Source organism: Osmerus eperlanus, chromosome 21 (genome assembly GCF_963692335.1).
Source record: "Osmerus eperlanus chromosome 21, fOsmEpe2.1, whole genome shotgun sequence".
Lineage (NCBI taxonomy): Eukaryota > Metazoa > Chordata > Actinopteri > Osmeriformes > Osmeridae > Osmerus > Osmerus eperlanus.
This window is the reverse complement of record NC_085038.1, coordinates 7274996-7297826: the sequence shown is the minus strand read 5'-3', so window position 1 is coordinate 7297826 and position 22831 is coordinate 7274996. Positions and strand designations below refer to the sequence as shown.

The window sequence follows — 22831 nt, the reverse complement described above, 5'->3', positions numbered from 1 at the left end:
TGCTTCATAAACACCAATGAAAACTTCCCGTCATGTAGGACAACTGACATTGTTAAGGGCGTGGACTAAAAAAAAGTCAACAAATTGTCACCTATTTGATCAATGTCAACACTGTGCTTTGTAAAACATAATCTACCCAAAAGTAAACGTTTTGCACACATTTTCTCCCAATAGTGTGTGATTTGAAGGAATGTATTGAGGTTGTAAGATGTTTACTCATTTAGGTATGAATGTCCTCTTGAATTAATTTTGCTTCTGATATTGGTCTAACGGAATTGACACATGCAAATGAAAAAGTGTAATAGGCATGGTCGCCATGTGGGACAACAAACAAGCAAACCACAGAGCATGGAGACTGATATATTTAATCTGAGACGTGGAAGACATGATAGGCTTGTTTGACCTAGTTAGACATTGTTTGACATTATGATGCGAATACAGTAATGTCCCACTACATCTACACTTCTTTTGCCTAAGGTAGCAACTTTCACAGTGAACTACTTCAAAGCTTTGTCTGAGCAAGGGCACACACACATGTATTTGTCTTTGCAAGTTTATTTTGTTACACCCAGCCCTCTGGTTGCAAAGTATGCACACAGTAACAATGAGAGCAGAACTGCAAACAGAAAGTCCTTCTAATCATATGGTGCGATCTTGACATCCATCCACCCATTGGTTGTTTGCAGGTTACACGATATCTGCAGCATGACCTTGAATGTATATTAAGTTTCGCTGCCGGGGAGCGGAAGACAAGAGGCTTTTATCTTTCACTGACTAAGTAGCGTTTAAGAGGCCCAGAACTAGAAGGTGAAAGTATCAGTGAAGCGGATGATCTTGGGCTTGTAGGTCTGTTTCACTGAGGGGTCGCCGTAGTTCATAGTCCTGTACTTTGGCCTCACGTTCTGCTTCTCTCGCTCTTTCTTGAGATGAATCTGGCTGTCTGCTTCTGTGGTCTGGATGGCCATCAGATTGTTGCGAGGATATCTGCCTTCCCATGATGCCTCGCTGCTGTCCTCAGTTCCTTTGAGACCATGTTGAGGGACGATGTCATCTGAATTCTCATGTGTTACACTTTTATCTTTTCCCTGTCTTTCCTCATGTTTCGTCTCAGTGCCCTGTCTGTACATTAACCTGGGGGACACCTCTTCCTGTTTGGCATCTGGACAGTGAGTTAGTAGAGGTTGTGACTCCTGATGGTATTTTCTGGCAGGCTCTGATGTAAAAAGACTTGCGCTGGGACCAGACCGGGGCAACTCAAAGGGCGTAGATGAAGCAGGTGCTTCAGGGGTCACGGATTCAGTAGTTAGAGGTTGGAGACATGGGGAGTCGTGGCTTGTATCCAGTTCTCTTGGCCCTGCTCCATGGACTCGTGGGATGCAGTATCTGGGCATGCCTTTCTGGGTGGACCAGGTTTGGGGTGGATCTGGCTGGCTGCAAGGCCAGTCTGGCTCAGAGGGGACCTTGGCTTGCGCTCCTCTGTGTCCTCTGCTGGAGGTAGCCACAGCAGCAGGTCTGCTGCTTACGTCCACCAATGATCCAAGAGGGACTATGTCAGGAGCCTCACGGCTGCAAGAGAGCCTTCCTCCCTTGGGTGATACAGTAGGCCTTCCCAGGGTCATGGGTTTTGGTTGTCCTGTGTATTGTTGTGCTGGTTGATTCACACAAGCTAGGGCCCACACGGGGGCACAGGGGAGGAAGGTGACCACGTAACCGATTGACGACATCTCGGTCTGGGCTAGGACTGTCTGTGGCTCTGGAGGTGACCACTCCTCTACAGCTGCAGAGCAGAGTAGCTCGGTTTTGCCATATTGAACCCTCTGACCCAAATCGTTTTTTTCTGAAGCTTGAACTTCACTGTCTTCATGCAAACTTTGAACCCTCCCTTCTGAATTCTGAACACTCTGAACTTTCAACATGGTCTCTGAACCCTGCACCGTAATTTGCTCATCAGCAGACTCAATATTTACTCTGTGATTGGTATTCATAATTGTTGAATCACTATTATCAGTAGTTAGCTGTGAGCTGTCATCTATTTTTCCTTTGGAAGGACAGATTTCTTTCTGCTCCTCTGGGACTCGATCGATCAACTTGATCATTGGACTTTGGTCCTTGGCAGTGTGACCTGTCCCCTCAGGAACGACTTCCTGACTACCCATTATCTCCTTCATATGACCAGAGACTTTAATCTTGCCAGGTGGGCTCTGGGTCAAACCAATGGAATCACTTCTTCGATGCACTGTCGCCATGGTTTCAAACTTCTCCATCAGCGAGGATAGGAGGGGTCCCTTCCTTATCTTACTGGGTTTTATCGGAAGCTCCTGGGTTGGTCCTCCACATTGTCTCTGCTCCGCTGCAGCAAACTTTGCCACTATATCCTGCACGCTGCCCCCTCTCCTCAAACCCCGCCCAGCCCGGCCTCTGCAGTCCTCCCCTTTGCCTCTGGGAGCTTCTCCATCCTGCCTCTGACTTCCACAGGGTCCTACACCTCCTACCCGGAGGAACAGTGCCCCAACCTCCCGTCGGTGGGTGAGGGGAGGTTTGGGGGTGGCCCTCTGGAATTTGGCCTGGAGGAGCTGAAAGGAAGTGAGGCGCCGTGGCATGTCGCCCCCTACTGGTGACGCTCCATGTCTACTCTGGGATGCCTCAGTCCTCAGCCCAGGCCTCTTAGTGGTTCCGGGGGCCCTGGTAGGGAGACTGTGGGCCAGCCTCGGGCTCTCACAGGTCCGAGGGGTGACCCTGTTGGGCAGATCTTGAATCAGGTACTGAAGTAGGCTCTCCAGAACCCCTCTGACCTCAGGGCGAGATGTCCTATCCAAGACCAGCCTCCTCAGTGCAGTGACGTCCACGTTCGCTCTGCTACCTTTGAGGGCTGTTCTCTGAGCACTGTGGAGGAACAGAACGTTCTAGTTCTAGAGGGTTCGAAGCAAAGAACAGCAAGATTGGGCACTTGACCAGCAGCCCACTTTTGCTACATTGCTTGCAAATACTTTGTTAACCTCCATTACAACACACTGCTTATTACTGCCCTACAAAATAAAATGTAAAAGCGCTGTGGCCTAGGATTATAGTGGATGCATGTGTGATCGCAGGGGAAAAAAGTAGAGAGGGTGCAAATCAATTAAAGGGGAATGTGCCAGTGGAAATGCTTTGACAGACTTTTTAGTAAGGGTGGGCAGTAGGGCAGGAAAGAGAATAGGGGGTTGCCAGGTTGGTCATAATCAGGTCATGAAGGTACTATCTGAAAGGTCTAATGCACTGTCAAGGCTGTTGCAAAGACAGACAAGGACTGCAGTAGTGCTGTGTTGTTAGATCCACTTTAATCTTAGAACATTTACAACAAACCCGATGGGTCAAGGTGAATCCACAAAACAAAATCAAGCATACATTTAACAGTATATATCTGTAAGCTTTTGATGCTTACGCATTTCAGTGAACCACAGCTCTAAAATGTTTTTGGCGCCATCTTCTGTTTATACTGCAACATCTTGTGTGTGTGATCTCAAAGTAGAATACCATGCAAGTTCTTTAGGAACGATTCTATTGTGCATTGCTAATGTAACAAAATACATCTAGCCTTTCAGAAGGTATACACTTCACATTAATAAAACAGTTAATCTAGAGAGGGGTAGGTCAGACAGAGGCATCCTGAGGTAGAGAATGCTTTTGACATCAAATCCAGAATCCAATGCTGCTTTCCCCAATCCTAATCTGAACCATTAGCACTATGAACAGCAGTAAAGTTCCCCTCAGAGAAGGCGTAAGGACAAGGAACAGGGGGAGGGCAGGGCAGGGCAGGATAGAGGCAGGGCAGAGTAGGATAAAGGCTGGGAAGGGCAGGGACGGGAGAGAGGCAGGGCGGGGTTACTTCTCTATGATCTTCTCAGCAGAGGCTGCTCTGTGCAGCTCAGCACCCAGGTCTTCCAGACGCTGCCGTCGATCCAGGTCCTGGTGCAGCCCGGCAGGTACCTGGCTCAGGCCGTAGAGAAGACCATACAAGCAGCCGGCTATCAGGCCTGTGGCTCCGCTCTCCCCTGTAACAACATTGCCTGGGTCAGGAGGCACTGACATAGCTAGCATAGCCTAGTTGCGTACACATATGTAGACAAACAGACAGGACAACACATCAATTCCGACCTCCGTGAAACATGGCCCGCCGGCACAGCTCGTTCCAGTCAGAGCCCGATGCAAGGAGGGCGTCATAGGCAATCATGGGGGCGTCATGCCCCCTCCGCCCCGCACGGCCCTCTGAGCTCCAGCGCTTGTACAGCTGCATGGAGAGGTGTGAAGGGTAACTAGTCAGCCACATACAGTAGCCATAGACTGCACCCACACTGAGGCTCGCGTCAACGAACCTCATACCATTTCAATGTCATTCTTTCAATCATTAGTTTGGAGAGAGAGTGACCTTGTCTGTCTCCTCAGCGTCATACCGGTCCGGGAACAGAGGTTTGTTCTGTCCCTCCTCCTCGATGCCTCTCTCCTCCAGGTAGAACTGCCACTTGGCCTCAAAGTAGAACCACTTCTCCTGGTACTCTGCAGTGGAACAAGCCAGCAGAGCCCATTTTCTACCACCAGAGACACACTATGTGTTCTGTTTCTAACACGGACACTAACATTTTACTCTCGCCCTTTTCGAGTCCGAAATATTCCCACATCTCTATTTGCCTGTCTCTTCATCTCTCACCACACACACACACACACACCTGACCTGCCATGTGCCGTATGGTCTTCCTGCAGAACTCCTCGGCCTTGGGGATGACCTTCATAAGGTCACGACCCCAGCTGACCACAGGTTTACCCTGCAGCGCATACGAAGCGAACAGGGCCGTGGTCAGGGACCCCAGGAAACCTGGGCACAGACATGTTACAGCATCAACAGCAAAGACACTTGAAAAGATTTGAACAGAACCATGCATGTGGGCCAAGTGATTTTTGGAGGACATTCATGTAGTAACTTTGAGGTTGTGGGGGTTTCATTTCCTCAACTCTCCATAAGTGCAGGCCTGGTCTGAGCTTCAAGTACCTGTGGGGTGGTTGTGGGTCATCCTGCCAGTCTCTATGCTGACCTCCACAAGGTTGTCCAGTCTCTGCGGCTGCCAGTACCTCATACCCACACACATGGCCTTGGTGGCAGCCCCAAATCCAGAGCCTGTGCATGAAAACAGCTTCAGGTGAATGACCGACACGCACGCCCACTCTTGGGACAACGACCTCTAAATGAAAGTGATCCATCAAAAGTGTGCATGTAGAACTCGGACCTTTCTCGTTGAAGGGCGTGTGCCAGGCGAGCAGGAAGTTGTTGGGTTTGAGGTGAACACAGCCTTCCACAGTGCCGGGGTCTGGAGGGCGACCCTGGAGAGACACCATGGACTCCACGTAGACACGTACTAGCTCCCTGTACAGGTCCTCCAGACACCAGTAGTCTGGAAACAAACACACACACACACAGTCAGGCAGTGTGTTTGGCATGTTTAGCATGCCAGGCAGATGAGGGTCGTCGGTGTTGTGATTCTAAATTTAGCCTCAGCCTGCTGGCTGCTAGATTAGGACTAGGGCAGCTGCTTAAGGCTGGGGATGTTGGGATTGTTTCCACACATTAGAGGGGCTCCTGGGATCCACCAGTGGAGCCCCACAAACCCTGAATAGCTGTGCGTGTGTGTGTGTGTGTGTGTGTGTGTGCGTGTGTGTGTGTGTGTGTGTAAGAGGAGTAACACCTTTGACATAGCATCAGAGGGCTTTAGAGAGAGCAGGGGCTTTCAGAATTGTCTCCCAGGCCATGGGTGTGAATCCCACAGTTGTAAAGGGAGACTGGGAATCAGGGGCTAAGGAAGGTGGAGAGGTTATCCACTAATCTTCTTATTTCGTTTTCAAAACAAAAGAGATGCAAGCATTCTCACTGCACTGTTTAGCAGGCCTGTTTTACGTTGTGTTTAAAACAGCGCTCTGGCAACGGTTTAGTGCTAAACTGTAAATGAACTTTAGCTCTCATTGCTCAATACGGAACATGAAAATCAGTATTTGTTAAGTGGGCTCTTTTGGAACATGATGAATCTCACACTCTACTGTGACAGGTTTGTGTGATGGCCAGTGAGGTAGCGCAGACCTCTTCACATTCTGATTCTTTGTGGTAAGGGACAGATTAGATTCATCTCTGTGTGTCTATGTGGTCATATTTATTTCCTTTCAGTGATTCATGGAGGGTTTTTTGTGGTAGCCCACTGTGTTGGAATGTGCCTAAGCAGAGGTCTGATCCCAAAGACTGTCATCCCTGTATCACGGGAGCGCTGCCGGCTTTGAATTGGAATTCCGAGTCAAATCCAGCAGTGGGCTCATCGGGGCTATTGTTCTGTGCGAAAAGGAGAAGAGGGCCTCATGTTTTCCGGACATTCTATTTCTGACTCTTCCAACCTGGCAACTCCTCTTCCCAAATCCTGCGGAGACATTCCTGTCTGTAATAAAGACCAAGGTGGGAAGTGTTGCGGCGTTGACGTTCATATTTGTGGCTGCGCTTGTTTGGCAATCTGCTCCGGTTGATGAGCCATTTATGACTGAAAGGGGATTGCGGTGTCATCGAGCTCTATCGTAAAGAAATATTGTCCCTTAGCGATTAGTAGTTTAGACTACTATTCTGGTCTCTGTAAACTCAGAGAGATGGAAGTCCAGACAGACAGGTGTGGACTGTAGTGTGTGATGATTTTATTTTCAGTTAAAATTCAAATAATAGGCAACAAAACATGAAAATAAACAATAAACTTCACACATCACCAATACCATGGACTGTCATTTCATGTGTTTAACCCTTGTGTTATCTTCGGGTCATTGTGACCCATGAGTCATTGTGACCCCCCCCCCACATGTTGCGACACCTTTACCTCATACAAAAATAAAGTGAAGCCTTTCTTTTAACCGTTGGGCTGTCTCACACCCCCCACAGCACGAAGATGAAAAGAAAATTGTTTTTATTTGTTTTTGTATTGGGTAAAGTTGTCGCAGCACAACAATGGGTCGTGTGAGCACAAGGGTTAACATGTTGGGACTATGCATGTGAACAAGAATGAAGCCACACATTTGGTATTACTGTAAGCAAAAATAAATGACACACCATCACCATTCCACCACCTAAGATGAACATGTCCTCACCTGTGACAAGTGCCTCAGTGGTGGTCATGTGCATCAGGGCTCCGTCGCTGAGGGGCCAGTTATCGGGGTCCAGTTTTAGGGCCCCCAGCCCACCCAGTGTCTCCAGCTCCTCCTGGATCTGTCGCCCTGACGTGCAGAACTCCCAGCGGCCCTTGCGGTAGCCCAGGGCATCCCCGACGGCCCCCAGCACCATGCCAGCCTGAAACTTCTCCATAAGGATCTTCGACGGTCTCTCCAAAAAGTCGGGGAACAAAAGGCCAGTCTCCCGAAAATACTTTTTCGACACAAAACAACCTTCTAAATCTCCCACTAGCTGAATACGCTCCACAAATCCAGTAGAAGTTCAACACTCCTCAACACGTCAACTCAACCTCCACTGGTCTCCATCCACCTTCAACAAACCTAGTTATGGATCCTAAAATTCATTAAGCTTCTACTGGTGGTTCCCAAGTCCAATACAATGTCGACTTCCACGCAAGGTTCTCTGCGGTCTAGCTGCTCCCAGACACTCTGTGTGTGTGTGTGTGTATGTGTGTGTGCATTGTTGGTCGTCCCTAGTCCGGGTGTTGGATGAGGAGGTGCCTCTGACATGTCTCATCAACAGTAGCTCTCTCCCTCCCTCCCCACCCCTCGCTCTCATAGTCTCTCGGCCTTATTGCCAGTCAGTCACTCATTGCACGCACACACACACATCTTTATCTGCAGCACTTGACTGCGATCAGGTGTCTCCTAAAAAGGCAATCCCCATGGCTCCATGGGTGAAGAGGAGGGCTGGGCCTGGTGTGCGTGTGTTTGGCAGGAGGGGATGCTGGTGGGCTGGAGGCTGTCAGCTGGTCAGGCACCAGTGTTGACACCCTTCCTGCCCCACAGGACAGACAAGAATGGTGCATTACCCAGCTCCGCCTCCGGCCCATCCCGACCTAGAAATGTGCCCCCCTCCCCATGTCACCGCACACTCCCTTGGTCCCTCTGCATGAAACTTCTGTCATCCTCAACCCTCATCCCCCCCCAGCCCCACTCTTTCATCCTTTCTCCTTCTCCTTCATCCACAGTTAGAAAAATTGTTGACTCAAAGCCTGTTCACTTTGTTAAAAACAACATGCTTTATTGACAACCTTCCTTTGCCAAAATAAAACAAAGTAATGTACGGTATGTCTCCGTAACAGCATTCGGACAAAATGCTTTAAATTGTCTTGGTTTTACAGTGGAAGTAATACTGTTTTGATGAGCTGAGTATGACCAACACACAGGGCAACTCATAGCGTACCACATGAAGAACATCAAATAGAGAAAAACTATAATCTCTACTAAACCAGAGCCAAAGAGGTTCTTCTGTCAATGAACATGAAGTATGGCTGACCAGAAACAAAACAATGACATGTCGTCATGGCTTCAGTCTGTGGGAAAACGTAGTGTCGACATCGCGTCGACAGGAGATTGGTGAACAGAGTCTTGTCAGGGGAAGTGAAACTCAAGCCGACTTTAAACTTTTGAGTTTGGTTACAAACCCAAATGTTTCCCTTGCCGTGAGGTTCACCATGTCGTCAAAACAAGACTGTTTTCATATTTTCATAACATATATAAGTCCCAACCTTATAACAGCCTAGAGATAAACCTCCACACAATAAAAAAACAAATGAAACCAAATATGCCTACATTTGTTTATCAATGACCCTGTTCAACTCAGTCTGCTCTCAGTGGGGTTAAGCATGACATCTGCTCTGCTAAGATAGTTCAGCAGCGGGTCTGCATCATCTCCAACAGATCAAGTCCTCAGTGATCAGGACACAGCCAGCTCCAACTAGTAATCAGAACAGAGTATCTCTGGTTAGAAGCGACACAGCTGAGAGCCCAGTCAACACCGACACAACGCGTATCCGACAACAAAGATGAGACTTGTTGTTGAAACAGTGATGGTACTTCTATCATTTGAACACTGACACAGAAAACTGAGTAGGAGACGACTACTCTTACCTGAGTTCTGCGGTAACACATTAGCCACACAGTAATCCACTCATTCTGTTTCATTGAGGTGTTCAAAAGTGTGTGTTGTCTATTTAAGAGGACTATACAGACATGGTTTCTCAGTCTTCACCAGTCACATGCCCACAACGTTTACACTCAAATAGTACGCATCCATGACTTAACAAAAAGAAAAACCAACAGTTTAAAAAAATGTGGTCTAAATCTGCAGTAACTGATAGTGAAAATATACATTAAAACATCTTGAAGGGTGCAACTAGAAACTGTAGTCTTCTTGTAAACAGAATAAACTCAACTTGGATTGCTGTGCATTGTTAAAAAAAAGAAAAAAGTGTCAATCAGTGCAGTTGGTAGTTGGCAAGAACAAAACAAATCACCTGGATATGGTTCAAACACCAGTCAAGGAGACTGTCTCTCATATAAACAGTGAACACCCCAAAAAAATAAAAAATAAAATAAAAATAAAATCACCCAGCGCAGAAAGTCGCTATAAAACTGAGGCTCTCATAATGTGTGTCAAATACCCACCTCTTCTTATCCAGGGTTATAAATGTATTTTCTCTGATATTGTATTGATATCTGATATTACTCTAAAGCTCTATATTTATACATAGTACTATGGGTACAGTATCTTACAACTGTAACAATAGTCTTTATCTGCTGGTGCTGAGCTCGAAAAACATGCTGCTCTGTTCCGATTCTGAATCTGAAAAAAGTGAGTCTGAACTTGTCCTCTGAAGCTCAATGATTGTATCATCTGAGCCGACCCCTTATTCAAACGTTACAACACAGAACTGAATGGGTACTTGAGAGTGAAATGAAAGCGGTTGCTAGCACTGTACACACGCGATGGGTCGATGGATTGCGATCCCACTGCTGCTCTCCTGTGATTGGGTGAGAGCCTCACACAGACGGGCACACGCACACACGCTGCCGTTCAATGAAAACAATGGATCCGTTCGTTTCGTTTGTTTTTCTTTCACGCTGCTCAATGATCAGCTACACAAACAAAAAAACAAAACATGCAGATTCTAACATCCTATATCATTCAGCACTAGCAACCAGAGAGCTACACGTGTCCCACTTGGCACCCGGGCCCTGGTCTCTGCGTCTGCAGAACCACCGCCTGCCTTCAGTCTGCCTGTGCCGGGAATCTCCTGATCTGACGCTGCGGGGGTGGGGAGGGGGGGAGCTCAGGGAGGAAGCAGGGAGGAGGCAGAAGCACGGTGCCGCTTTTCAAGCTGGATGATTGAACTGCTCGTAGGGGACGCCGGGAGCTCCATACACCCATCCTGCTGAAGCAGAGCACACCCCCTCCGCTTCCTCTGGTCGTCAGGCGACGGCGATGAAAAGAAAGAATGTAAAAAAAAGGAAAAAAAGGACTTCTTCACGGCTGTTGTTTCCCCTCCTCCTCTTCCCCAGTTGGCGGTTGGACTCGCTCCCCGGCCCCGCACCCTCACCCCGTTGGGTGCACAGTCCCTCAACCTCAGGACGGTATGATTAGTCTCTTTTTGGCTCGTGTGTGTGTATAAAAATCCTCTCAAGTCAAAAATTGAGTTGCAAAAAGCCCCCTACTGAGAGCTAGGCGGAGCCTATATGGTTTTACGCTTGCCCCCTGCCACGATTGGTCGGGCAAACTCCACAAAGTCATCTATAAGAACAGGCCACGCCCCTGATTGGAGGGAGAAAAAAAAGTACATTTTAGCTGCATGTTCAGACGACTGTGGGATTTTGGTGGGTTTCATTTAGATCACTGTGTAGGCCCCGTGCCAGTGCTGGGTGATGGGTACATCTACCCTGGGTTTACTCAGAGTATTGAAGAGCGGCTCACCTTCCTCGTCGTAGTTTGACATGTCATCTGCGATCATGCTACCAAAGTCCAGGAGAAGGTTCCACGTGTCTTTGGGGATCGACCTCTTGTGATGCTCCTGAATATGAAGGAAAATAGGAGTCTGATGATGACCACACAAGAGAGAGCTCATCTAAAACAGGAACACGGTTCCTATGCAGGGTTGACAATTACTTACATGATTTGTAACTCATTGTGGTTTTTCAAGAATTGTGGTTTTTCAAATATGAACATGCTGTTGATATACGTGAGTACTTTGTCTTCTTTTTGACTTGGGTCCGACCACAGCAACTTACCAGTAAAAACCGGTTCCAGAGGTCTAAGAACTTAAAGCGTCCCGTCAGAACCAGGTTCCAGTAGGCTACAGCCATATCTAAATCTAATCAAAGAATAGAGAGTGGGGTAGAGAAAAGAGGAGGTGGTCAGAAAAAGATAGAGATGGCCCAATCAAACATGCAGCAGATTATAGATTTTAGGTACACAATATTATCAAGTTTTGAGTTTTCATGTTTGTGTTTTCATAGCTGGCTGTTGCTGACAAGTATCGTGTGCATACAACAGCGAGGCAAAGACAGCCTTGGTCTCAAATCCACGACAAAGGCCCTCTGTGTCACTGAAACAGAGAGGGTCACCCTGACTGGACAAATGACATGCTGGTTATCATGCCAACACAACATACAAACAACTTGGAATCCCCTTCTCCCGAGGGAATACCCCGGTCTCTGGTCTTCTGGAGTTCACATAACCACACATACTGTTCGAAGGAAAACTTTTAACTGTACTTTCTAACATGGGTATTTGTTTAGTTTTTGTGGTAACTTTTGCTCATAGGGAGCTAAGGTTTTTTGGTAGACTTTGGCCCAGAAATACAAGTCAAAACCACCAGCTGGCAACTGGTGTTTTCTTGGAGGAATTTCAGCACTCAGGTCAGAAAAACCACACTGGGTTGAAACTCCTTACACTTCACAAGGGGGACAGGCCTAGTTCTGGCAAATTCTGGAGACTACCTCAGGATTATAATTTGTTGAAGTCATTCTCACAGCTACCATCCCATAAATGCTGTGTAGACACAGATACAGATTCCAATTCCAAGAATGTACTTTCTAAGGATCTGTGTCTATTCACAGCCTAACCCCGGGACCAGAATGGTGCATCAGCCAAAAGCTGTCTGTGCCTCCTTCTCTCTGCTGTCTCTCCAGTTTACCAGGCTTACCTAAGCCCTTCTGGCCGGGATTCTTGGCGAAGTTGAACGTGAACTGGTAGAAGTCTTTGAACTTCCCTGTGTCTTTCAGCTCCTGCTCTAGTCTGGGGAGGAGCGCCTTAAGTTTCTCTGGACTGTCACACCTGGGGGAGAGACGAAGGGTGTGTGAGGAGAGGCAACAAACACACCTTTTTCTACTGACTTAATGCCAAATAATTTGTCAGTGGAGAGGTGACATCTTTACTCGCCCCAGCTCCGCCATGCCGTCCAGAAACTCTTTCCGGCTGAACTCGCACTGCGTGGCGGCCCGGAACTTCCACGCCACCACCAGAACACTCATGCTTGCCGGGTCCAGTGTGAGGTCATCGCAGAACAGTTGGATCCCATCGATGCCAATTTTATTCTCATCTTGAGGGTCTGCAGAGGGGCAAGTATGAGAGATAAACACACACAGAACGCCAAATCACACAAGTTATTTTAAACCTCCTGATTTGGGCCAATGCCCTACCTCATAAACATAAAAGACCCATAAGTACATGGCAACATCCTTGCCTTTGTAGCGGTTGTACAGCTGTTCCAGCTTCTTACGGTCTACTGAGGTTTTCATGGATTCTTTGTAGTAGAGGTCAGGGTTTTGAAAGTAGTTGTCTGTTGCCACCTCTAGTTTCCAGTCATTCTGCGTCAGGCAGTACACCGCAGTTCTCTCCCCTGCCTGCGTGAAGGACATGAACTGGCGAACCTTGTCCTTCTGTGATGACTTCAACTTATGCTGCAAGACAAACACAAGTGCCCAGAATAAATGAACATCATCTTGTGCAAGAGTGTGAATGCACACACTTCTAGCCCTGACCTTCCAAATAGTACTTTTCAATGATTAGACATTTCAAGTACTAATTCTACTCAAATCTGTTTTACTGGAAACGAAGTGCACGTAAATAATTCACATTTACACAAGATAGTGTTGTATTGACAGTGACCTGTCAACTATCAAAACTAAAAGAGGAAAGATTCACAAGCCCTGGAACATCTGACTGGATACTTCAGTTATGCTATGCATCAGGGAACACATTACTGCATGCTACAGAGGTAAACAAACGTTGGATCACAATCACCCACGGCCGTCCGCCACTGTCAAATCTCAAGTGTCTATGTATGCGCGATGGCTAGCGTGAGAATTGCATCGTCTTGCAGTCAGACCTGACCCGCCCGATAGAACTCCTCAAGCAACAACGCTCTGACGGGGCAGTCCCTCGCGTAACCATCTGCCGGTCCACCACTCAGCCCCAACGCATAGGCGACATACCAAAAAGGGAAAGGTACGTGCCGCGGGTGTCCGTTCTCAAAATACCAACAACTGACCTTCCATTTCCCCCATAAATTGCTACAGAGCACGACACACTAGCAATGCGACACATAACGCAAAGGACACCCCTGCTCCCCGATACGACAGGTTCTCATGCACGACTCGAATACGTTTCTATATTTATCACGCGTTGCAGGGGATTTATTAATACGTTTGGGCTTATCATTTTGATGTTACCTACCATTTTATCACCCGCTGTTTTGGTCAACTAGATAGCCAATGCCCCTGTACGCCTGCGCAGGAGCTTGCTAGGCACTGCGCTACTGTACAGAGACAGGTAGCTTTGGGAATTGTAGTTCTCTACATTGTAAGCGATTGGGGCCTCTCTAGGTTGACAAAGTTTTCAAAAGTTGGCAAACGTTATTCATGTTTTCCTTTCAAATAATGGACAAAAACATTATCTACTATAAGTTATCTTACATTTAGCTAGAGTTAGGCCTGTGTGGCAATGTGAGCTTGCAAGCTAGTTGGCCAGTCTTTGGACTTTTGAACAAGTCAAGAAATGCTAATTAGAGATGTCTGAAAGCTACAATAAATACATTTCACTTGCTGTCAAACTCACGTAAAGGCAAAAGATTAGCGAGAAAGTAACAAACTTAAGAACTACATATCCCAGATTTCAAAGCAGATATAAAGACTTTGTTTCGGAAGTAAAGTAAATTACTAGATTTATACATTTTATAAGGGAATTACAAGCCATTGTAGTTTGACATTAGACGTGAATAGTTCATTTCAAATTGCAGAGATTTTCGTTAGTGGTTTATTTGTTGTGGCGCCATCCAAATCATTCCAAAGTTGTAGAAGTTCGCAGAACTAAGTTCGCTACCCGTCTGCCATGCTAACGCAGCTAGCTAGCAGCAGCTGGCTAGTGGCTTCCCAGCGTAACCTCTTTTGACAGCCTCTAGATTCTTTCGATTACGTTACGAGCTAGGCTAATAATGTCAGCTAAGTTACACGATTTGGTGTGCAAAACGACAGTTTCACATTTCTCAAAGTGACAAGTAACAAGCATTAAACGATAACGACCATACATACCTGACAGACGTGGTTAGTGCTTAGCTAGCTAGCTAACAAGTAGTCGACCACAGCAAAGGGTCTTACAACTGGAAAAACATGAAGTTTGTTGCCCAGTGAATGCCTGCCTCACAAGGTCCAGGCAGCGTAGCGCTGGCTGGAGCTGGCTATGTGGCATTGGGGAGGGGTGGGCATCACAAGAGGACGATTGTTGTTGATCATTTACTGTGGAGTTTTGTAGGATACTGAGAAGACGACGTATTACTCGAGTAGGTATACATACGCATATTTATTTTGACAAAACATTTTAAAGAAGCCTACCGAATGACAAATCGACACTTGAAGTTTATTGTTATGCTGGATTTCATTGACGGTGAATGAATGATGTGTAGCCTTTTGCCGTGTAGGTCACGTAATACATAGAGCTAGGCATCAGATAACGCATCATTTTCTTGATCTGGTAAGAAATAAGTGTTTGTATGTGTGAGTAAAAGAGAGATAAAGTATAATATTGAAGTTAGGTTGCTGTTTATGTAGGTTCTCATTCACTGGTGAACTTTTACATTTGTAATGTTATTTATTATGCCTATAAAGTGTTTACACCTTTCTTATCTGTGTTTACCTGTTTCTCAACACCTTCTCAGTGGAGTCCTAATCAGTGAACATTCACCAAAGAGAAGGGATTGACAGCAGTAGTGGCAGAGTTGTGCTGGCAGGAGCAAAGAAGAAGGATCTGAAAGTAGCATGAACAGCATCAATCCTCAGTGACTCATGAATACACAGGTATGGTCCCGCTAGTTGAATTGATAAGGACACCAATCAAGGACTCCAACTTCCCTATCACCTTCCTGGATTTTAAGAGTATTTGGCACAATTATTAAGAGTGTAATAGAAATAAAAAAGCAAACCTTTTCCAATTTCCCTTGAGATGCTTTGACCGATGGATTGGCATACAAGATTAATCTTATTGAGGCCCGATTTTCATTTCAATATAATTGTACTTTATTTCAATACGATCAAGTTTATTATGAAATGCACATTAATATAGTTAGTGGCAATGAAATGCTTGATTCCAACACTTTGCTGTGGGATTCCATGCTTTTTGTACAGTTTGTTTATGGATGACTCATTATCCTGTCTGCTCTCAGTAGCTCTAGCTACAGCGGCCATGTGACAGCTGTTAATGGAGTGAGGTATGCTCGGGGGTGGGGGTGGGGGGGGATGATGGGGCCACAGAATGCAGGTGTGCCTCGGCAGGTAATGTACCTGACAAGGTGTTGTTTGGGCAGCTCAGGTATTGGCCCCTCCTACAAAGTCAACCGGATTCTTTGAACTGTGTCATTTTACAAAGCCATTAGAATGACTTCCTTGACTGCTATCTGTCTTTCTCTCTTTCTGCCGCTCTCTCTCTCTGCATGTCCCTGCTGATCATTTATCTGTCCTTGTTTCTCTTGATCTCATTATTTCGTTCCCAGACTGAACTTACCCTGAAAACCTGTTTTTAATCGTCAAAGTCTTACCTCTTAGTTCCTCTCTCTCCCCGCACCTCTCATCTCTTTCCAGGTGAGTCATTAGAAGTTGGATGCGGGTTGCGTATGCACTGTTGTGCCTTGGCCTGGTGGGGGCTCTGCAGAGAGACCAGGTGGCCCAGCATGCCATCAAGTTGCATCGGGGCCGGGGGGCGGCGGCCACACATGGGCGGAGCTGGGTGACGGACAACTGCAAGCGGCTGGCTGGGCTCATACGGCACAAGAACGCCGTGGTCAGGAAGCTGGGGGTGGCGGCCGACGCCGTGGGGGGAGACCGAGCCCTCTCCGAACCTGAGAGACTCTTCCAGGTGACTCACCATCATCCTTGACTCCTAGTCTATACACAAACAACCTTTGTTGGTCCAACACGTTACACCAGTACCTTGTTGGGCCCCACAGATCCATTGATAGTCTGAGCTTCTTTTCCTTCACCCAGAATGGCAGACCCCTCATCCTGGTGTTTTCCCCCTATCCAGGTCCACACTCTGGAGATATTCCAGAAGGAGCTGAACGAGAGCGAGCGCTCGGTCTTCCAGGCGGTGGTTGGCCTACAGAGGGCGCTGCAGGGGGACTACAGGGACGTGGTTAACATGAAGGAGAGCAGCCGCCAGAGGCTGGAGGCCCTCAGGGAGGCAGCCATTAAGGTGAGGTCAGAAGGATTACGACAGGAGCTGCCATACTGAGTACCGAGGTAGCAGGAAGTTTACCTCCGGCATTGTCCCAATGTTAGCTTGGTGTTACAGTGACTGTCTTTGGCAGCGTAGACTGACCTACTTGTCAATAATACAGCTCATTTGACCTCTATCCAGCCCATACATATCAATTCATGATTGAATAATAGTGTGCTTTAAAGCTTGAGTTTGACCAGATGACTGGTTGACAGAGGTGGAGAGTTTTGTTGCCATGGTAACAGTCTGAGAGGGGGAAAAGGCCCTGGCCACTGCTGGAGAGGTTTCACTTCTCTAATCTCTGATTGGATAAGGCTCAGAGAATGGGTTGCGTGGGGACAGCATGACTCTGTCTAATACAGTCCTATCTGTCACAGCCACATGACACTGGATGGCCTTCCTATTTTTCTGTTTCTTGGTTGCTTGAATAAAACATGTTAAATGCTGTATTTGAGTGCAATTTTAAACATAAGCATAGTGTGTAACTGTGTGTGTTCATGTGTGAAACGTGTGTGTGTTTGTCAGGAAGAGCAGGAATACTTGGAGCTGGTAGCTGCAGAGAAACACCAACAGGAGGCGCTGAAGAGCGCCCTGGCCCAGAACAAGACCCTGTCCATGCTGGATGAGATCCTGGAAGATGTGAGGAGGGCAGCTGACCGGCTGGAGGAGGAGATAGAGGAGCATGCCTTCGACTACAACAAACAGGTCACATCGCTTACTTGTATCCTCTGTGGATTGTTTCAAATGCCCCAAAAAAAGCAGAGAACAATTGGTTGTATTGTCAAATGTTTCTTTATCCAAATAGATTAGAAAACACCTCTGCTTTGTGTTGTTGCTGAGTGGTTGTTTATCCTGTTGCCATGCAGATGAAGGGAGTGAACGTGGAGGCGGTGCTGAGGGTGGAGGATGACGAAAAGGATGGAGGGAAGAGGAAGAACGTGTCCCGGAGGAGGGAGGTGGAGGATGACCTCGGACTGAGCATGCTCATTGACTCCCAGAACAACCAGTATGTCCTGACCAAGCCCGGGGACTCAACCATGCCTCGCGCCGACCACCACTTCATCCGGGTCAGCCTGACCCCTGACCCATACTCTTATAGGCCAGAATGGAAGCGTAATGGAGCTAACACTGAACTAAAGGGTGCTTCCCCCCAAAAAAATGTGTAGCATCACAGACATGACGCAGTCACTGACCTTCTGCTTCATTGAGTGTTCTAAACTGTCGAGAGGGAGATCGTTTGACTGCTTTTGCCTGACCTGGCTCTGTGTGCTGCTCCTCAGGATCTGGTGTCGGTGGTGATGCTGTCTCTGCCGTGTGGTTGGCTGTGCACCCTGATGGGCCTGCCCCCCATGTTCGGATACATCGTCTGTGGGATCCTCCTCGGCCCATCCGGCCTCAACAGCATCAAGGTGTGTGTTTATGTGTGTGTGTGTGTGCACGTCAGTCTGTGTGCGTACCTTGGACTGAAACAAAGACAGGTTTGTGCGTCTTTGTACGTCGTGTATGCATAGGGTGTTGTCAGTGTGGATTTGATGTTAGCGTGCCGTGTGTGCAGTCCATGGTCCAGGTGGAGACGCTGGGGGAGCTGGGTGTGTTCTTCAATCTCTTCGTGGTGGGACTGGAGTTCTCCCCCGAGCGCCTACGCAAGGTACCTTACTTTCTATCATGTTCCTTCTGTCGTGGACTGTCTATCATGCATCACCTATCATGTACCATCTACCATCGGTCATGAATCACCTATCATGTACCATCTACCATCGGTCATGAATCACCTATCATGTACCATCTACCATCGGTCATGAATCACCTATCATGTACCATCTACCATCGGTCATGAATCACCTATCATGTACCATCTACCATCGGTCATGAATCACCTATCATGTACCATCTACCATCGGTCATGAATCACCTATCATGTACCATCTACCATCGGTCATGAATCACCTATCATGTACCATCTACCATCGGTCATGAATCACCTATCATGTACCATCTACCATCGGTCATGAATCACCTATCATGTACCATATACCATCGGTCATGAATCACCTATCATGTACCATCTACCATCGATCATGAATCACCTATCATGTACCATCTACCATCGATCATGAATCCCACCACAGGTGCCAGATTCACAAGGTCCGCTGCTGCCTTACTCCTGAATATTAACCTTTGACCTGGTGCATCTCTCTCTCTCTCTCTCTCTCTCTCTCTCTCTCTCTCTCTCTCTCTCTCTCTCTCTCTCTCTCTCTCTCTCTCTCTCTCTCTTTCTCTCTCTTGCTATCTCTTTGTTTGTTTGTTCCCTCCCCTCTTTGAAAATCCGCCATAAGCGAATGAGCAGAGAATGAAGTTGACTGACTCACTTTCTGATCTGGAACATAAAGGCAAAAGTATTCAACCTTGCTTTGCGTAATATGTGATGTGTGTGTGTGTGAAGGTGTGGAAGACCTCGGTGCAGGGCTCCTGCAGTCTGAGTCTGCTGATGGTGGGGGCCGGGTTGCTATGGGGACAGGTACTGCGTATTCGGCCCACCCAGACAGTGTTCATCTCCAGCTGCCTGTCCCTGTCCAGCACGCCCTTGGTGTCTCGCTTCCTGGCTGGGGGGGGTCGCCCAAGCGCAGAGAAGGAGGGTGTGTATGTTTGTGTTGAACATTTCAGACGTTCGTTTCAATGTTAGCTCAATGTTGCTGAATTGGTTACGATGCTGTTTAACTACCTAATGCACAATGTGTGTGTGTGTTTAGGAGACCTGGACCACAGCAGTGTTCTCCTGGGGATGTTGGTAATGCAAGATGTTCAGCTGGGCCTCTTCATCGCTGTCATGCCCACCCTCATCCAGGCGCAGAGTGGAGACTTGGGCAGGTGAGTGAGGCTTACACACGCACACACACATAGACCTAAACAGGTGTACACTTGTCAGGTCATCACTGTAAACAACAAAAAAAACATGGATGGTTGAAGTGTCGCGAGTGTTGCGTGTTGTCTGTGTGGCAGTGTCCTGGTGGGTGGCCTGCATGTGGTGCTACTGCTGGGCCAGGTGCTGGCCTCCCTGGCTGCGGTGCTGCTGCTCTGTGGCCTGCTCAGGGCCTTCCTGGTCGGGCCCTACTACAAGAAGCTGCACGCCGAGAGCAAGGGCAGCAAGGAGATCCTGGTCTTGGGGACCACGGCCTTCATCTTTGTCATGCTCACGGTAATGTCAGCTCCTCTCCACCAGATGGGGCTCTCGGGTCTCTCCCTCACTCTCCCTTGGTTCTTCTTCTCTCTCTGGCAGCGACCTTGTCGGTTTTAACCCCCGCCTCGTCTGCGTGACCGTCTCCTAGGTGACCGAGTTCCTGGACGTCTCCATGGAGCTGGGCTGCTTCCTGGCCGGGGCGCTGCTCTCCTCCCAAGGTCACATGGTCACCTCCGAGGTCCTAGGCTGCATCGAGCCGATCAGAGACTTCCTGGCCATCATCTTCTTCGCCTCTATTGGTCAGGAGGCTTCCCCTATGTACTTTGTGTCACTGGGCTCTTTATGGCTTCAGTGTTGTCTAGGCTCTGTATTTTCCGTTAAAGATGTGCTCTAATGTGACTGGATGGGGGAAAGTCAGTTTACCATGATGGGTCTACACTTGCTGAGTGTGTGTTCTGTCGCCTGCTGCAGGGTTCCACGTGTTCCCTACCTTTGTGCTGTATGAGCTCACCATCCTCGTGGTGCTCACTCTCTCACTGGTCGTCATGAAGGTAATGTACCTGAGACTCTCACACTCACTTTCTCATCTGACTCACTCACTCACTTTCTCATCTGACTCACTCACTCACTTTCTCATCTGACTCACTCACTCACTTTCTCATCTGACTCACTCATCTGACTCACTTTCTCATCTGACTCACTCACTCATCTGACTCACTTTCTCATCTGACTCACTCACTCACTGGTTAAGAGGAAGGTGGAGTCAGACCCCTCTCACACTAGCCTATCCCATCCCCCACTCTCCCTCCATGTTCTCTGGCTCCGTCTCTCCCCTCCTTTCCGGTAGTTTCTGATGGCGGTGCTGGTCCTGTCAGCCATCTTGCCACCGGGCTCCAGACACATCCGCTGGATCGTGTCGGCCGGCCTGGCGCAGGTCAGCGAGTTCTCCTTCGTGCTGGGCAGCCGTGCCCGCAGGGCGGGCATCATCTCCAGAGAGGTCAGTGGCGGGGGACGTCAGTCGCTGGCCTGGTAGCTTTAGTCGTCATTTGTCTTGTTTAACATGTGAACGTGAATCAATATTGAAGAGGGCTCGTTCCTTCAACCTCATTGTATGCCTCCCCTTCTCTCTACCTCCTCTCTCTCTCTACCTTCTCTCTCTCTGTCCCACTCTCTCTGTCCCTCTCTCTGTCTCTCTCTCTCTCTGTCTCTCCCTCTCTCTCTCTCCCCAGGTGTACCTGCTGGTCCTCAGTGTCACCACTCTCAGTCTCCTCCTGGCCCCGGTGCTTTGGAGAGCCGCCATGCACAAGTGGGTGCCCCGCCTGGAACGCAAGGCGCCCATCTGACCCTGTTCAGCAGCCAGTGCTCTCTGTTGGCTACAGTCCAACCCGTGACAGCATGTCCAATTCACTCACAATGGGAGATAGACTGTGTCTATCTTTTTCAGCTCTAGATGGACTTTTTTTTTGATAAGGGTGGTTTTTGTTTTGTGTCATCATGTTGATGGTGCATAGATTTAGGGTCAAAGCAATATGTTAGGTCTATGAGGTCTGCTTGTGTTGTGTGAGTCTGTATAGCCTGGACCAAATTTGAGATATAAATGCTGAATCGTGGAGGTACGTTCAGAATTGTATGAATCTAGAATTCTGCCCGTTAAAATGTATTCCATAATGACTACGGCTACTGAACACCGAACATATTTATGTCTCCTACATTAACCCAAAAAGATATGAAGGAATACTCATCTTTCCATTCCACTGTAACTTTCTATCTGCTGTATTTGAATGTCAAGCTGTAGAGACGTGTGTCAGAATATTACAGGCATAACACACATACTTTCCGGACTTTGCATACTATGCGTTTATTGCACTCCTAGGACAATTAATGCTGTATACTGTTTGTTTCATCATTTTGTTTGTCCTAATATTGTTTATTTGTATCATTCCAGTGACTGTTGAGCATTGACGGCACTCTATATTACCAGGTCAAATGCCTGCATTTGCAATATTTGTCTACATCTCCATTGTTCTCTATTACGTACTCGGTAGACTGACTGCATTTATTGATGTTTATATTTATGTATCTATCTAACAATCTATATATAGATTAATGTAAGTGGTGGGGCACCAAGCACAAAGAGGTTTTTGTCTTTTTATATTTTCCTCTTCTTTTCTTTATATATTTTTTATTATATTATAATATGCATCCAATCATACCATGATGTATGACATGTTTTGGGAAATATGCGCATATTTATAAATAAAGATAGGGTTATTCTGAAGGTATATTTTGTATTTCCCTCTTGTAGTCTTGTTGGAGGTGCGTAGATGGCTGTTGTTCTACAGTAGAGGGTGTTGTTGTTTCACAATGTGGAACCCTAGAGCTCCCAAAGTGTGTGTGTTCAAACTGGGGCTACACTCCATCTTACTGGGGTGTTTTGGGGGCTGTCTGCTTGTCTAGGAGTTACTAATAGGCACTGTAAGGAATGTTGAAACACAGTCTATGAGAGAGAGAGAGAGAGAGAGAGAGACAGAGAGACAGAGAGAGAGAGAGAGAGAGAGAGAGAGAGAGAGAGAGAGAGAGAGAGAGAGAGAGAGAGAGAGAGAGAGAGAGAGAGAGAGTTCTGTGTCTGTGTACATGCTTAATGTAAGCTGATCACCAGCACAGACTCTGCAGTCAGCAGGAATATAAACAAACTCATCATCATTATCATCCTATTAGCACGTCAATCCCAGGGGACAGAGAAGCACACACAGTTCTCCATTCAGGAAACGTCCCGAAAATGTTGCATATTTCTGTACTTCAGTGAACCAAGACAACTTTTGGATTTATACATAATGTCTGTATTTTTACATTCTCTTCCTACTTCGTATACAATTTCATAATGAAACAAATCTATGTTAAAATTG

At 47.3% G+C, this 22831-nt stretch overlaps 3 protein-coding genes across 7 annotated transcripts; 1 reads left to right on the top strand and 2 right to left on the bottom strand.

The window, feature by feature from the left end:
- Positions 1-347: 347 nt before the first annotated feature.
- adprhl1 (ADP-ribosylhydrolase like 1) lies at positions 348-7768 on the bottom strand. Its single transcript, XM_062447746.1, has 8 exons — positions 7141-7768; positions 5259-5423; positions 5024-5149; positions 4709-4849; positions 4406-4533; positions 4135-4267; positions 3866-4031; positions 348-2883 (listed from the first exon to the last, which is right to left on the bottom strand). Exons 1-8 carry the CDS (start codon positions 7352-7354, stop codon positions 801-803), a joined length of 3156 nt encoding a protein of 1051 aa, XP_062303730.1. The 5' UTR covers positions 7355-7768; the 3' UTR covers positions 348-800.
- Positions 7769-8219: 451 nt separating this feature from the next.
- dcun1d2b (DCN1, defective in cullin neddylation 1, domain containing 2b) lies at positions 8220-14704 on the bottom strand. 2 transcript variants are annotated; one of them, XM_062447752.1, is made up of 7 exons: positions 14572-14704; positions 12726-12942; positions 12422-12590; positions 12186-12316; positions 11269-11351; positions 10955-11051; positions 8220-10795 (listed from the first exon to the last, which is right to left on the bottom strand). In XM_062447752.1, exons 2-7 carry the CDS (start codon positions 12898-12900, stop codon positions 10716-10718), a joined length of 735 nt encoding a protein of 244 aa, XP_062303736.1. In that variant the 5' UTR covers positions 12901-12942; positions 14572-14704; the 3' UTR covers positions 8220-10715. The 2 variants fall into 2 exon arrangements, with proteins under 2 accessions (XP_062303736.1, XP_062303735.1); XM_062447751.1 differs by lacking the exon at positions 14572-14704 and adding an exon at positions 13718-13787.
- On the top strand, positions 13378-22207 carry tmco3 (transmembrane and coiled-coil domains 3). Of its 4 annotated transcripts, none has more exons than XM_062447749.1 (15): positions 13378-13489; positions 15195-15333; positions 16114-16387; positions 16556-16723; positions 17273-17452; positions 17614-17814; positions 18028-18156; positions 18303-18395; positions 19191-19383; positions 19498-19615; positions 19748-19943; positions 20074-20224; positions 20397-20476; positions 20773-20922; positions 21155-22207. In XM_062447749.1, exons 3-15 carry the CDS (start codon positions 16133-16135, stop codon positions 21266-21268), a joined length of 2028 nt encoding a protein of 675 aa, XP_062303733.1. In that variant the 5' UTR covers positions 13378-13489; positions 15195-15333; positions 16114-16132; the 3' UTR covers positions 21269-22207. The 4 variants fall into 4 exon arrangements, with proteins under 4 accessions (XP_062303733.1, XP_062303734.1, XP_062303731.1 ...); XM_062447747.1 differs by lacking the exon at positions 13378-13489 and adding an exon at positions 14678-14819; XM_062447748.1 differs by lacking the exon at positions 13378-13489 and adding an exon at positions 14686-14823.
- The last annotated feature ends 624 nt before the right edge of the window (positions 22208-22831 follow it).